This window comes from Anabrus simplex, chromosome 3 (assembly GCF_040414725.1).
Source record: "Anabrus simplex isolate iqAnaSimp1 chromosome 3, ASM4041472v1, whole genome shotgun sequence".
NCBI lineage: Eukaryota > Metazoa > Arthropoda > Insecta > Orthoptera > Tettigoniidae > Anabrus > Anabrus simplex.
In genome coordinates, this window is record NC_090267.1 from 232904341 (window position 1) to 232918314 (window position 13974).

Genomic DNA, 13974 nt, shown 5'->3' on the forward strand with positions numbered 1-13974 from the left:
TCTCTACCCCTTCAGCAGAGCATGATACCATAGCATAAGTCTGTTGACACGCGGGGCAAGAGCGTAAAGTAGGCACCAAGAGGAGGAAGGGGAGCAAATGTAGGAAGTAGTACAAAATGAACAAAACCTATCTTCAAAGATAGTCCACAGACAAATACACACTGAAAATAGTTTACAGGATGTATGTATGTCTAAACCCTTAGATCTGTTCCCTGATATGGAGTCGGGGATGTGGCGAGATGAAATTACATAGCATGTTTATATGGACAGATGCCCTTCCTGATGCCAACATAAGATGAGCTAATGGAAATGAAATTAATTGGATTGGAATAACTTACCAAGAGAAATGTTCAATAATTTTCCAATTTCTTTGCGATCATTTAAGAAAAAGCTAGGAAAACTACACATAGGGAATCTGCCACCTGGACGACTGCCCTAAATGCAGATCAGCAGTGATTGATTGAATGATGGTAAATGAAACTGAGTAAGGAATCGGCTGTGGCCTATGAATACGATTTGTCCTGGAATTTGCCTACAAGTGAAAATGGGAAACCACAGACAACCATTCTCTAGACAGTCAACAGTGGGGTTTGAACCCTCTCATCTCACGAATACAGAGCTTGGCTCCATAGCCATAGCGGTTAACATGCATGGCCACTCTGCTTGGCAAAGTTATTTCTAGGATATTATTATAAATAGTCATTGTTGACATTAAACAATTTTGAGTAAACGCTGAGAATCGATATATGAAGTTTACTGAAAAATTAGCCAAGTTTTAAGGCATAAATATTCTGTATTATGTAGCTTTCAGTGCAAGATGCTATTACCCTCTTACATTCTACTAGCTAGAAATAACCTCCAATTTGTAAGAATGTAGGTTGCTTCTCATTTTAGTCACATATTCCTCCTGAACTGTCAGGTTATATTTTATTTAAGCTTTACACTATCAACTTAATAATTGGTTCACTAATAATTTTCTATATCCTTAAGTAGGCCTACTGTAACAGATAAAGTTAATAAAAAGAACATAGTGTATTACCTTTTAACTGCACAGCTGTCTTCAATGATAGAAATTTGACTGCCTCCTCCCCCTCGAGCAGAATTCGTCAGCGAGATGTCTCGTTCAGGCGACTGTAACATGCTGCTACTACCATTGCTACCACGATTTCTATTCTTACTGCCAGCATTATTCCCCACTCGAGAGGTACCACACATTATACACTTCATAGATTTTGGCCAATTTTCATATGTGCATACACTGCAAATCCATTTCACATTTTGCTGCCTAGAATAAAGTGATTTATCCGATATTCGGCCTCTGAGATCATTCTCTGCTTCTTTTATTTCTTTCTTTTCAACAGATGGTGAGGTTAAGATTTTAATGGGTCCTCCAGCCAATGCAGAAGTTGAAGTTATAGTAGCAACATCACTAGTCTGATCTATTCTTAAAGGCTGTAAATGCTCATGGAGATTAGTGGTACTAACAGGACGTGACGTATGACATTCTGCACAATGCAAGGCTCTTGGCCAGTTCAGATACGTGCAAGCACGACACTCCCACTTTCCATCGCTTGAAGACACTGAAAATTCCTGCCCAGAGGGACCTGATGCTAAATTAGGTCCACCTGAGGAGGGAGTTTCATCACAAAGCCTATAAATGTCTTCACCCAACAATGGCTTAGAACCACGGCACATTGTGCATTTAAGAGAAGACGGCCAGTTCTCGTAAGTGCAATATTCACATGCCCATTTTGTTGAAGATGGGTCACAACTCATAATTGTCAGGAAAAATTATTTTAAAATTTATTTTGAAAGGTGATACAATATATAATTGTGTCTCCTTTCAACTGACAGTTATTCATGGACTAAATGTTGTATCCCTATCCTATTTAAATTTCCAAACTTACTAATTCCAAAAATTGATTTAAAAACAGAAATTACTGTCATAAATACAGCATCGTTTTCAAAATTAAATCTTACCTGTAACCTGAGTACATATACTGGAAATGTACATACAGGTTACAAGTCAGATAGCAAAGACACACTTTTAACACCTTGTGTCACAAACTTTTAGGGCATGAGAGAAATAACATGTGTCATTAATACGAGACTGTCCTCTTTCCTCTTATTAAACTTCTTGGTGTAGGATGTTCTTCTAATCAGCTGTAAAGGAAATAAAAAGATATTGTCATTAAATCAGCAGACTCTTCTTACAATTAAAAAAGAAACGTGCAACGAAACTGCATAGTAGCCATGATGCGCAATGCGCCTAATATAATAAGATGTGTATGTTATTTTATTGTGCTATAACACTAATTCAGAGGAACAAGCACCACTCACCTGGTTCACCTTCAACTTGAGTACAGTAAAATTAACCTGCGTTTCACCACTGCATAACTCCGAATCTCAAAACCCTTCCCATTTAGGCTCTCCTCAGAACTGGTACGGCAAAAGCTATCAATTCCCATTCATTGTAATTAAATTCCGTTCATACTGAGAAAATGTCAAAAGGCTAAATGTTTTTTTAAGATCACTCACAAATCGACAGAAGAAAAACATTACGTCACAAAACCACTGCGGCCATCTTGAGAATTTTCAGGCAATCGGAATCGATCACCAATTCTCGATATGATGAATCGGTCGTCTCTATAGGCAGTCCATTTTCGAGTTAATGTTTTGAGTATTTTTTTTTAAATAATTATTCGTTCAATCACAGATAATTTTATAGTTGCTTGTTCACTTCGTTGTAGACTGTAACAGGGTAAGGCAGTGCCAGTGCGTATTCTTTAGTCCATCATTACTCTCCAGTCCTATCGGTCCTATCATCTTAGTTGCTAGGAAGTGTTTCGGTAAACTGACTGGATTTGTGTAGTGCGAATGTTGTAGGCCTATTAATCTCAATTATTTTTTTCATTTCTTCAGGCTTATAATAAACAAATATGCCAGCAAACAAGAAGATCAATATAGATGAACCTAGATGGGATCAGAGTACATACTGGGGCAGAGCTCGGTACTATTTCACTACAACAAATCCTCTAAATTTACTAGTTTCTGATAAACGGCTGGATGAAGCTAAGGAAATTGTCACAAAATACAGGTAAATATCCCACTTCCAATGAACTCGTATCATTATGCTTATATAGCTTAATAAGCTTAATTCTCAGCCCATGTGGTTATTTCTTCTTCCCATTAGACGTAAAGGCGATATGGGTAACTTGACAGAAGACGAGCTGTGGCGGGCCAAAGAAATTTACGATTCTGCATTTCACCCCGATACTGGAGAGAAAATGATGTTGATCGGTCGAATGTCAGCCCAAGTGCCCATGAACATGACCATTACAGGATGCATGATGACGTTTTATAAGTAAGTATGTATGTCTAGGATTAATTATTCGGATGTTATCCAATTATTTTTGCCCATTTAATACCAACAGTAACACAAGTTCACAAATTTGCTTATAGATTGCGTATGTTTTCTTTGTCCACTTTCATTGGTTCAGCCTTTTATTTCAGCTTCTCGTTACGTTCCTTGTTACTGCTTTAATTTACTACAGTAGAACCTCCATTACCTTGGTTGATGAATGTCAGGGGTAGCACGGAAAATCAAATCATTTGAGACGTTTTTCCCATGCCTTCTCAGTGATGGCCTATTTGAAGGCAGGCGGTGTCGTTTTTGAAATGATGTTGGAGTGCGATACCCATCGACCAACGGAACGTAGTATCTTGCGATATATTTTGGACTTCAGATGTAGGCCTAGTTGCATCCAGTACGCCTGTGACTTCTCTCCATCTCATCCATGCTGTCTTTATCCTACTTCGCAGTTCATCACATATCCCACCATCACTCTGCAGGCGTCCTAGATACCTGAAGCTTACGGTCTTCATTAAGGTCTCTCCATCAGCTTGAACTGAGCCATTGCTTAGAATGGTTTCCAGGTACTTGGTCTTCTTTTTGTTAAGTCTAAGACCGTACTGTGAGAAACGGCTGTTCCAATTTTCTACTTGACGCTGAAGTCCACTTCTGGTGGTATCATCTGCATATAAAAACAGCAAGAAAACTGGAAACGTCATGTTCAAAGGATGGAATCAGGAAGACTACCAAAGGAGATCCTACGCTATCAACCAAGAGGACAGAGATCTATAGGACGTCCAATGAAGCGATGGAAAGAAAATGCAAGACCGTAACAGGCCACATGGCCCAGTACTTGGAAGGATGTTGATGATTATTAGGACATAACCTCTCCTGCCCAAAGGCCAACCTCACCTTCCCGAGATGAAAAAACCTGTTCCCAGCCCTGTTGACAGAGTCACGGCGGTATAACCGTTACATCCATTATGGAGGAAATGCTGTGATTTCAGCTAGTCTATTAGCTGAGAGGTGGCAGCCCCACCAATGGTCTTACTTACTTCCTTCAGGCTAGCAACTCGTCGGAAGGACATTTGATTGCTTTCAAGTCTTGCAAAAAGTAAAATGCAAGACCGTAACGGGTCACATGGCCCAATACTTGGAAGGAAGATGATGAGGGACACACCTCTGCAGGTCCTGTGTGATTGTGTCCAGGATGAGAACAAAGAGCAATGGGGGCAATGTGGAGCCTTGGTGTATGCTGAAAAAATAACCTAAGTGACTATACAAGCATTAGGCTCAAAAGCATTGAAGGATCTATATAGGTTACACTACAGTACGGTATAGCAAACTTTTATTTTGAATGAAAGTAAAAAGTAATAATTTTTTATTTCTTAGAATCTGTTCGGTGATCATTTTTCTAACAGGAGATTTGATGGTTCTTTAGTTTATTAAAGGATAGTAGTCATAGTCCTGCTGTCCAGACAAGTTGATCAGTGTGCCAACTACTTCCATGGAAATTGCTAGGCGGGCATTAATTCCATTGTGAAGTTTTATCTCCCGTATGCAGTTATCAGACTGTGCCTCTTAAATAGGCTTCTGATAAGTTCACCTGCATGCACCGCAGCGTCAGTGGGTAGGGTCAGACCTAAGACGAAACACCGGAAAAACCCTAAATCTAATTTTTGATCTGAACTACTTCCATTGCGGTAGGTGTTGACATTTATCTCTCCTGCTGTGTCAACGAACAGTTTATTGGTATCATCGGATTCCCCATCATATTCCTGAGTATATGCATCTGATGATGTCATAGGCCTTGTCTTCTGATTGCCTGTACCCTTCTCGACTTTCATCACAACCAAACCCCTCCTCCATGTCATTTATATCTACATTACAGTACTGAAATCTGGATATGTCTTAATGAGATTGAGACATGCTCCATTACAGTTATCTTCATCTACAGGGTGGACCAGTAGTCATGATTGGAAATGTTTAATGTTATTGCATTGAAACAAGAAGCAGCATTAAAGGCAAACAATTGCATTTAATAGAAACAAATACGTTCAAGAATGGAATAAGACAGAATTGAATGTTATTACATATTTCTCAGTATGCTGACCATCATTCTCAGTGCAGAGTTGGATTCGCTCCCATAGCCTATGTTTCTGCTTGCCCGGCGCAGCTTTTGAGGAGTGATCATTCTCAGAGAACAGGTAATTCTTCGTTCAGCTCTTAAATGGAAGTCATACGAGTTGCGGAAATCTTTTCCTTTAAGAAGGACCAAAGCAAATTATCGCACAGTGTTAAGTCCGGGCTTCTGGGTGGCCATATGAGAGTCCCTCCACGTCCCAGTCCATAATGGAAATTGGTTGTTCAACCCGTCTTGAACAGGAGTCCAGTAGTATCCAGGGGCATCTCTCCAGAAGTAGAAATGCCGGGCTGAGTAGCTCAGATGGTTGAGGCGCTGGCCTTCTGACCCCAACTAGCCAAATTCGATCCGGTCTCAGTCTGGTAGTATTTGAAGGTGCTCAAAGACGTACTATGGGACACAATTCTGGCACCTTGGCGTCTGTTGCATAACTACGTTGTTCAGTTCAGGTGACAGCCAGTGAGATAACATCTGATGGTACAATTCCCTTGTTCCCGACCCATCGAAGAAATATGGCCTGATAATATGGTCACTGGTAACACTGGCTCATAGCATTACATGAGGAGGGTGTTGCTTAATTTCTTCTTAATAATGAGGGTTGTCTTTCATGTAGATATAAACATTTTGAGACCAGGGGATTCTCACCCGTTTGTACCTTTTTCTGCACCTGTTCACTAAGAAGATGACATTCTTCAGTTGTAAATCTGCTTGTATCTGCTATTATAACACACATGTTTACAACAGTATCACCTTGGTAGCAGTCACCAGAACTACAAGCAAATCGACACGATGATATGTCGTGTTTTCATGGAGTGACGCATAGCAAATTATCACCTGCATTGTTGTAATTTGAGTGACCTCTACCAGAAGACAGACTTACTATAGGCAGGGATGAACATTATTCTCAACCTAGAACACTTCCAGATCCATGTAACCATGAAACTATGTGTTAAGTTACATGAAATACTTTCCGATCGTGACTTCTGGCCCACCCTGTATCTCTTCTTGTAGAACATTCATTTAAGTTATTCCAATAATTTTGACCATGAACATGTAAAAGTAATCTTAGGGAGGCTATTCTAGGCTTCATGAACTGTGAATGGTGCATGTCACCATCTAGAATTTTATGCAGATTTTTATGTATCCAGCACAGTATTTTCCAAGGATAAACCAAAGCAGCATTATTCTGACAGCAGATGTTACTCCTTGTTTCATTGGCTGAATCAGAGAAGTTAACGTTGGGTGGAAGATAGTATACAAAAATGAGGCCATCATCTGAAACCATGGTTGATTCTGACAGGTGAGAGGACATGCTGTCTTTCAGAACAACAGCTTTTGAAGCTTTTTACAGATAGCACAAAATGTTTGAAAAACCACGATTTCAATGAACCTACTACACTGGCGTAGCGGGGGTGGGGGGGAGAGGTGATACTTCCACATGGCACATCGCAGGTGGCGGATAGGGGAGTCCTAACCAGCTTGCCGGGGGACTTGAGCAAAATAAAATAGCTCTCGCAGACCAAACACACAACCCCCTGTGAGGGACGCAGACAAAGAATACACCTGCGGTATCCCTTGCCTGTCATGAAAGGCTGCTAAAAAGGGCGCTCAAGGAAGGATGATTTTAGAACCATGAGACTACTTGTGATTACTACCATTATGTGAGGAACACCATGGATCTACGTTATAGTACCCTTATGTGAGAATCACCACAGGTCTGGGTGTTGCCTGTGGTTAGTACTGTTGTGTGTATTCCGCCGAGGGGTGTGGCCATTTGGCTGGACGGACTAATGTCCATGTGCCATAACGCTGCGCTGGAATAAGTTGGTTCCCCTGTGTTCAGAATGGGTCTGCTCTACCTATGAGTAGTACCAATTTCTGAGAAGCTCCATGGGTCTATGTTGCCTGTGGTTAGCAACACTATGTGAGAAACACCACAGGTTTCACTAACGCCTGTGATTAGTACCACTATGTGAAGAAAACTATGGGTCTGCATTACACGAGAGTAGTTCCGTTATGTGAAGAGCACCATGGGATTTGTTACCTGTGGGCGTTACCATAATGTGTCATACACCGTGGGTCTACCGTGCTTATGATTGGTACCACTATGTGAGCAACGCCGTGAGTATACGTGGCCTATGATTTAATTCCACTAAGTGAGGAATACCGGCGCCCATAATTAGTCCTACTATGTGAGGAACACTATGGATCTGTGTTGCTTGTGAATAGTTCCCTTATGTGCAAAACACCATGGGTTTGTGTTACCTGTGAGTGGTGCCGTTGTGTTTGACATACCATGGGTCTAAAAAAAAATTACTCATTCAGGACAAGTATTTCAGGTTCCATATGGGAATCAACATCTAGGCTATATCATACAATGGGTCTACATTACCTGTGATTAATACCACCATGCGAGACACACCATCAGTCTACATTACCTTTGATTAGTACCACTAAAGGAGGAACAGCATGATTCTGCTTTACCAGTGGTTTGTACCATTATGAGGGGGCGGTGACCTGGATTTTGGACTCCTTTAGATAATAAGAATCATCCCAGTAATTTAGACATTGTGAATTGGATCCACTAACCATTTTTGTTTCACTATCGTTTTTTCATCATTTGTTTCAGATTCTAGTCGGTGGATACATTTTGAAGTTTTAATTTTCATTTCGTTGCACTTTTTAGAAAAGAGATGCGTTCATTGTGATGTCCTGGAACCCACCATCCTGCCTCTGGAAATTCATTTACTTGTATAACCAAATAAAGGACGACAGTTGCCGTTGTGTATTGGCTGAAGTACAAACTTGTGTTTCTATTGGCCAACGTGAAGTTGCATGTGGCATCATCACCGTCAATTGTAATAACCAGATTGCATTACCAACCCACACAGAATAAAAGTGCAGATATTGCTGAATACAGGATTCGATTCTTATCGGCCTGAAACAAATCTGTGTTTAAAAAAGTACTGAATAGAGTTAAACCATACCCTAATCAGTAGTTATTGGCCTGGAGCAATATTTATTTTTAAAAAGTCCTGAAAATAGTTGTAATTTAGCTTTCCACCACTGGACCCTATAAAATGTGTTTCAATCACTCCTCGTTAATATGAAGTATTAAAAAATTTGTAATTCAACTTTCAATTTTCCACCAGTACAGACCAGTGGTGTTTGTAAAGGAGTAATAAAGGCCTCAGGCTGCTTCACAGTTCTAACCTGGGGGCTTATATCCCCAGATCCCCTTTACTTTTCCCCACCCTCTACACTAACCAATCCAGACCAGTGGTCTTGTGCACCCCTGTCCTAGTCTGCACAGACCAATGGTGTTTGCACAGGGGGAAATTGAGACCTGATACTGCTTTGCGGTTTTAACCTAGGGGCTTATGCACTTTGCTTATCCCTGCCTGTATCCTAACCTATCCAGACCAATGGTCTTGCTCACCCGTACCCTAACCAATCCAGACCAATGGTCTTGTGCACACCTATCCTAACCAATGCAGGCCAATGGTGTTTGCACAGGGGGAACTAGAGGTCTTAGGCCGCTTCATGGCTCTAACTTGGAGGATTGTCCCATCTTAGTACTTAACTAGGGAGGTTGGCAGCGTTGTCCACCCCCCCCCCCGAACATATCCAACGCGAGAAGGCTCCTAGAAGAAAAGACTGTCACTCCGCGCAGACTAATATTGGAAGTCACAAGCTTAAATTTTAATAATTCCAGCACCCCTGCCTCTCCGAAAACTATAAAAGCAGTTGGTGGGACATAAAGCCGGTATTATTATTATTATTATTATTATTATTATTATTATTATTATTATTATTATTATTATTATTATTATTATTATTATTATAGTCCATAAGTGAGCACAGATATATATCTTTCACCTCGAATAATTTCATTGCTGTGGTTACCGACTTTCTCGATATGTGTCTGATGTCGCTTATATTTTTTAATACCAGCAGCTAGTCTTTCCCTTTTATGAATTGTAAAGGTTGATGCAGTTACTAGGATGGTGATGTCCAGGTACTTAAAATTGTTCCTTGGTGTCAACACTTATCCTTTTCAAGTTATAGCTTCTGTTCTGTTCCTTTTCCAAAATGCTACAAATTCTGTCTGTCTTTTGTTTATTACCAATTCATTAGCCTCTGCCCACTCTGTAACAAGGCCCATCTCTTTTTGCAGTTCTATGTTTTCTGAGGTGAGAACCATATCAGCATAAATACTTGTATTCACTGTGCCTTCCTTGACTTGGGAGACTACATTGCTTGCAAAAATATTCAACAGTATTGGGCTGAGTAGGTCACCCTGCAACACACAAACCATTTTGACTTATCCAGTTTGATTTTCCTCCAGTATATTTGAGATGAGTCTTGTTAACTTTTGGTTCTCAAGTTTTTCAATAAGCACACTCCTATTTACTGGATCAATAGCTCTACTGAAATCGATGAAGATGACAAATATCTTCTTATGGTCATGATATAGGCTTTTGTGCTTATGCCATGTCAAGAAAATAAGGTGAAATTCTTTACGTTTCGCAGAGAACTTTGCTGTGTGTCTTCAGAAGAAAATCTCGACTGTTCACGAGAAAGGCTTCTCAAACAATGAGGTTTGAATTTAGACGTTATACTGTAATAGAAGTGGAAGTGGTACGTTCATTTGTCACCAGATGACTCGCTAATGTTCAAAGCAGAAGCTGATGGAACCATCAAAATCAGTCTGAGAGGGTCACATAACATAACAGGTGTACACACATATGAAAGTATGACATTGACCCAAGCCTGGAATGAAACATCGGGCAATGTATGTATGTATGAATGAATTTGCAAAACATCGAAACGAAATAACACTAACAAATAGCCTAGCTTTATGCCTATGTGAATTGACGCAGTGCTATAGTGACTAACTTCACAGTATTTGTGTTGTAAGTATGTATTTTTAAAATCTCTGTATATGGCAGTTGGCTGCAATAAATAAATTATCATTTGCTTGCATCCGGTCCTGAAAAATCATAGCATCATTGGCAAAGAAGTCAGTCCACATTTATTTTCCTTTTGTCATTAGTTCATGGAGGGGAGTTTTATATCTGGTTGTTGCTGACAGAAGCATTGTAAACCATAGTTCTTCTACAGGAAGGGTGAGAAATTTAGATTTGAGCGCCATCTGTTAGCATGATCCTTGGACTATGTGATGAAAGGAGTGACAGTCATGTGACCATATCGAAAAGTCTTCAAAATAACCTTGGAAGCAAGCTATGCAGTCTAACAAAACCATAAATTTAAGTTGCAATGGGAATTTAAAATTGGCGACTTAAGGTATGGTTTCTTAAATGAAGTTCCTGCATTGTTTTCTTGTACTGAAATATTAAATCACCAGCTTATGTATCAAGATAATGCACAGTTACAATTATAGACATTTACTTGGCTGCATATTTTATAACTGGTCATTTTAACAGGAGCCTGGTCATAGGTGCTGTGATTTGTTTCTTCATGCTCACAGTGCATTGTACAGAGTAAAAATAACATTACCATGTGAAGAGTTATGTCAGGTTTACGTAAAGAAATAATGATTCTGCTACTGGCTCATACAAAAAAAATTTGTGACTGGACTTTTGGTCTCATGAAAAGGAAGTACTGTTTGACAGATATTGTCTCGTTCATTTAAGATAGCACCGCAGAGTCAAAACTTAACAAAACCATCATCATTGGAGAAGAAAAACCTGTGAGCTGTTAATAAATATGTACGACTGGCAACATGGTTGGAAAAGAGTTTCTTAGTTCACATCTTTCAGTCATTTTACTGTGAAAAAGAATATACCCGGGGTTATTACGTGTCAACAAAAATTGGACTATCCAACTATAATTGTTTGATTTGCGAGGGAGATGATCTTCCTCAGAACTTGCCTAAGAAGTTGGAAGTAAAAGGCATGACTGCAGAAAGGATGAAATATCTGCTCGGCAACATTCGAGAATACTGCGCAGCAGAAACGGGGGATTAGTTGTACCGGCTGGGTCATGTAGTGGGATGGATTGTGTTTGCAAAAAAACATTCCAAAATATGAACAACAGTTCAGCTTTGTTATTACTGGATACAAGATAATCTATATATATAAAATAAGAGTTTTGTCTGTACATTGCTCAGAATCTGAAAATAATGGTATTTCTGTATCGGCCATGTCCATAGTAACAAGAAAATGCACTTTTTACTTTTCCGTAATTTCTGTATGTATGTATGTATGTATGTATGTATGTATGTATGTATGTACACGCATCACGAGAAAACGGTTGAAGAGAATTTAATGAAAATCGGTATGTGATGTCGGGGGATGAGCCTCTACAATCTAGGCTATAAATCATTTTACTCACGCTGAGTGAAATGGTAGTTTAGGGGAAGGCCTAAAATTGAATTCTCAACTATTTATGTTATTAGTGGTCGTATTTTAAAGAAAATGGGTTTGCAAAGTTGGGGAATAAATTGCTACAATCTAGGCTATCAATAATTGTATTCACGCTGAGAAAAATGGTAGTTTAGGGGAAGGCCTAAAATTTAATTCTGAAATATTGTTGTTATTAATAGTCCTATCTTGATGAAAATCGGTATGCAAAGTCAGGAAATAAGTCGCTATAGTCTAGGCTGTAAATTATTTTATTCACGCTGAGTGAAATGGTTTTTTAGGGGAAGGCCTAAAATGTAATTCTCAAATATTTCTTATTAGAGGTGTAATCGATGAATGCTACATAACTAATGTTATATAGTATTAAATTTCCTATTATTCATGTCCTATACATTGTTACCGTACTGGCTATGATCGCAAAGATATTCATGAATTTGGATTTTTGTTACTAAGTCCATATCAGCGCCGAGTTACGAGAAAATGGGTAAACAGTATTTAATAAAAATCGGTGTGTAAAGTCGGAGAATAAGAAACTACAGTTTACGGCATAAAATATTTTACAAATCACAGAGTCGAAAGGAAACTAAATGTGAAGGCCTACAATATAGAAAGCTCATAACATTGATCAACAATAACATTACATTGACCATTGTTTGTCGTGATGTGCTTTGTGTCTTCTGTTGCCCCTCTTCTCCGGTAGATAGGATTACTGCTGCGTACAGAGTATTTTTTATTTGATTTACTCGCACCGACATAGATAGGTTTTATGGCAACGATGGGATAGGAAAGGGCTAGGAGTGCCTTAGGCCTTAATTAAGGTACAGGCCCAGCATTTGACTGGTGTGAAAGTGGGAAACCACGGAATACCATCTTCAGCACTGCCGACAATGTGGTTCGAATCCACTATCTCTCGGATGCAAGCTCACAGCTGCGCACCGCTAACCACACGGTCAACTCGCCCAGTCGTACGAGTGTAACAGCCTGCCTGAATATTGATGGGAAGTAGCTGGGGAGTTAGGTAACTTTCTTCTTTAGCATGCCATTTCCCTGGTTTATAAATTTTCTGATACTACTGGTACGTAACACACTGGATCATCATAGCATTCGGGCTATTCATTCCCTACTCTGAGGCACTGATTGGAATGAACAGTGTGTATATTTAGCGGAATAATGGCAGATGAGTGTTCATGGCAATTTGCGGCCTGTCATCCCAGCTCTGGAAGTTTGTACTATTAGATTGGCACCGCAATCTAACCGCAGCATTGTTCGTTAAAAGTGATCAAACGTGCAGCTTTCCATTTGATCGAGTATTTTATATGATAGCATTGCTTTTAATCGCTACATTCATACTTACGTTTTTGTAATGACCTATGGAATTTCAGTTAGGAAAACCACAAAGTCAGTCTTTCTGAGAATCCCGTAGCGAAGCACGGGTACATCAGCTAGTTAGTAATATAAATCATTAATTTGATATAGACTATCTTTAGTTTCAGAACGATCTTTAAAAATATCTTTATTATTATTATTATTATTATTATTATTATTATTATTATTATATTGTATCCTTATCTTATTTTGTACATCTTAAGACAGAATTTGTACGCATATGAGTGCCGTAAGACTAAAACTTCCTTTTTCAAATTTTAAAAATTTTGAACATTTTTACATATTTAATCTCTGGAGAATAAAACTCATAAATATTTATGAAAATTATTTTAATACGCAAAGCTGATATTCCTTTATCCAGTGAAACCGTCAGATTTTATTAAATCCTTCATATCAGTCCATAGACTGGTTTGATGCAGTTATCCATACCACCCTATCCTGTACTAACATTTTCATTTCTACATAGCTGCTGCATCCTACATCTGCTCTAATCTGCTTGTCATATTCATAACTTGGTCTAGCCCTACCGTTCTTAGCCCCTACACTTCCCTCAGAAACCAACTGCATAAGTCCTGGGTGCCTTAAGATGTGTCCTATCATTCTGTCACTTCTTCTCGTCAAGCTTAACCACAACGATCTCTTCTCACCAATTGGATTCAGTATCTCTTCATTTGTGATTCGATCTATCCATTTCACCTTCAGCATTC

At 39.2% G+C, this 13974-nt stretch overlaps 2 protein-coding genes across 4 annotated transcripts in view; one reads left to right on the top strand and one right to left on the bottom strand.

The window, feature by feature from the left end:
• Positions 1-2577, bottom strand: part of trbd (trabid) — a 221841-nt gene extending 219264 nt beyond the window's left edge. The window contains exons 1-2 of one of the 2 annotated variants that reach the window (XM_067142911.2): positions 2341-2574; positions 1040-2163 (exon numbers count right to left, since the gene is read on the bottom strand). In XM_067142911.2, coding sequence (XP_066999012.1) covers positions 1040-1776 — 737 coding nt within the window. In that variant the 5' untranslated portion in view covers positions 1777-2163; positions 2341-2574. Of the gene's footprint in view, positions 1-1039; positions 2164-2340 lie in introns of both variants that reach the window. The other variant, XM_067142910.2, reaches the window with a different exon arrangement.
• A 75-nt stretch (positions 2578-2652) lies between these two features.
• Sfxn1-3 (Sideroflexin-1-3) overlaps positions 2653-13974 on the top strand; it is a 115349-nt gene continuing 104027 nt past the window's right edge. Inside the window, exons 1-3 of one of the 2 annotated variants that reach the window (XM_067142912.2) lie at positions 2653-2775; positions 2923-3097; positions 3194-3364. In XM_067142912.2, coding sequence (XP_066999013.2) covers positions 2940-3097; positions 3194-3364 — 329 coding nt within the window. In that variant the 5' untranslated portion in view covers positions 2653-2775; positions 2923-2939. The remainder of the gene's footprint in view (positions 2776-2922; positions 3098-3193; positions 3365-13974) is intronic. The other variant, XM_067142913.2, reaches the window with a different exon arrangement.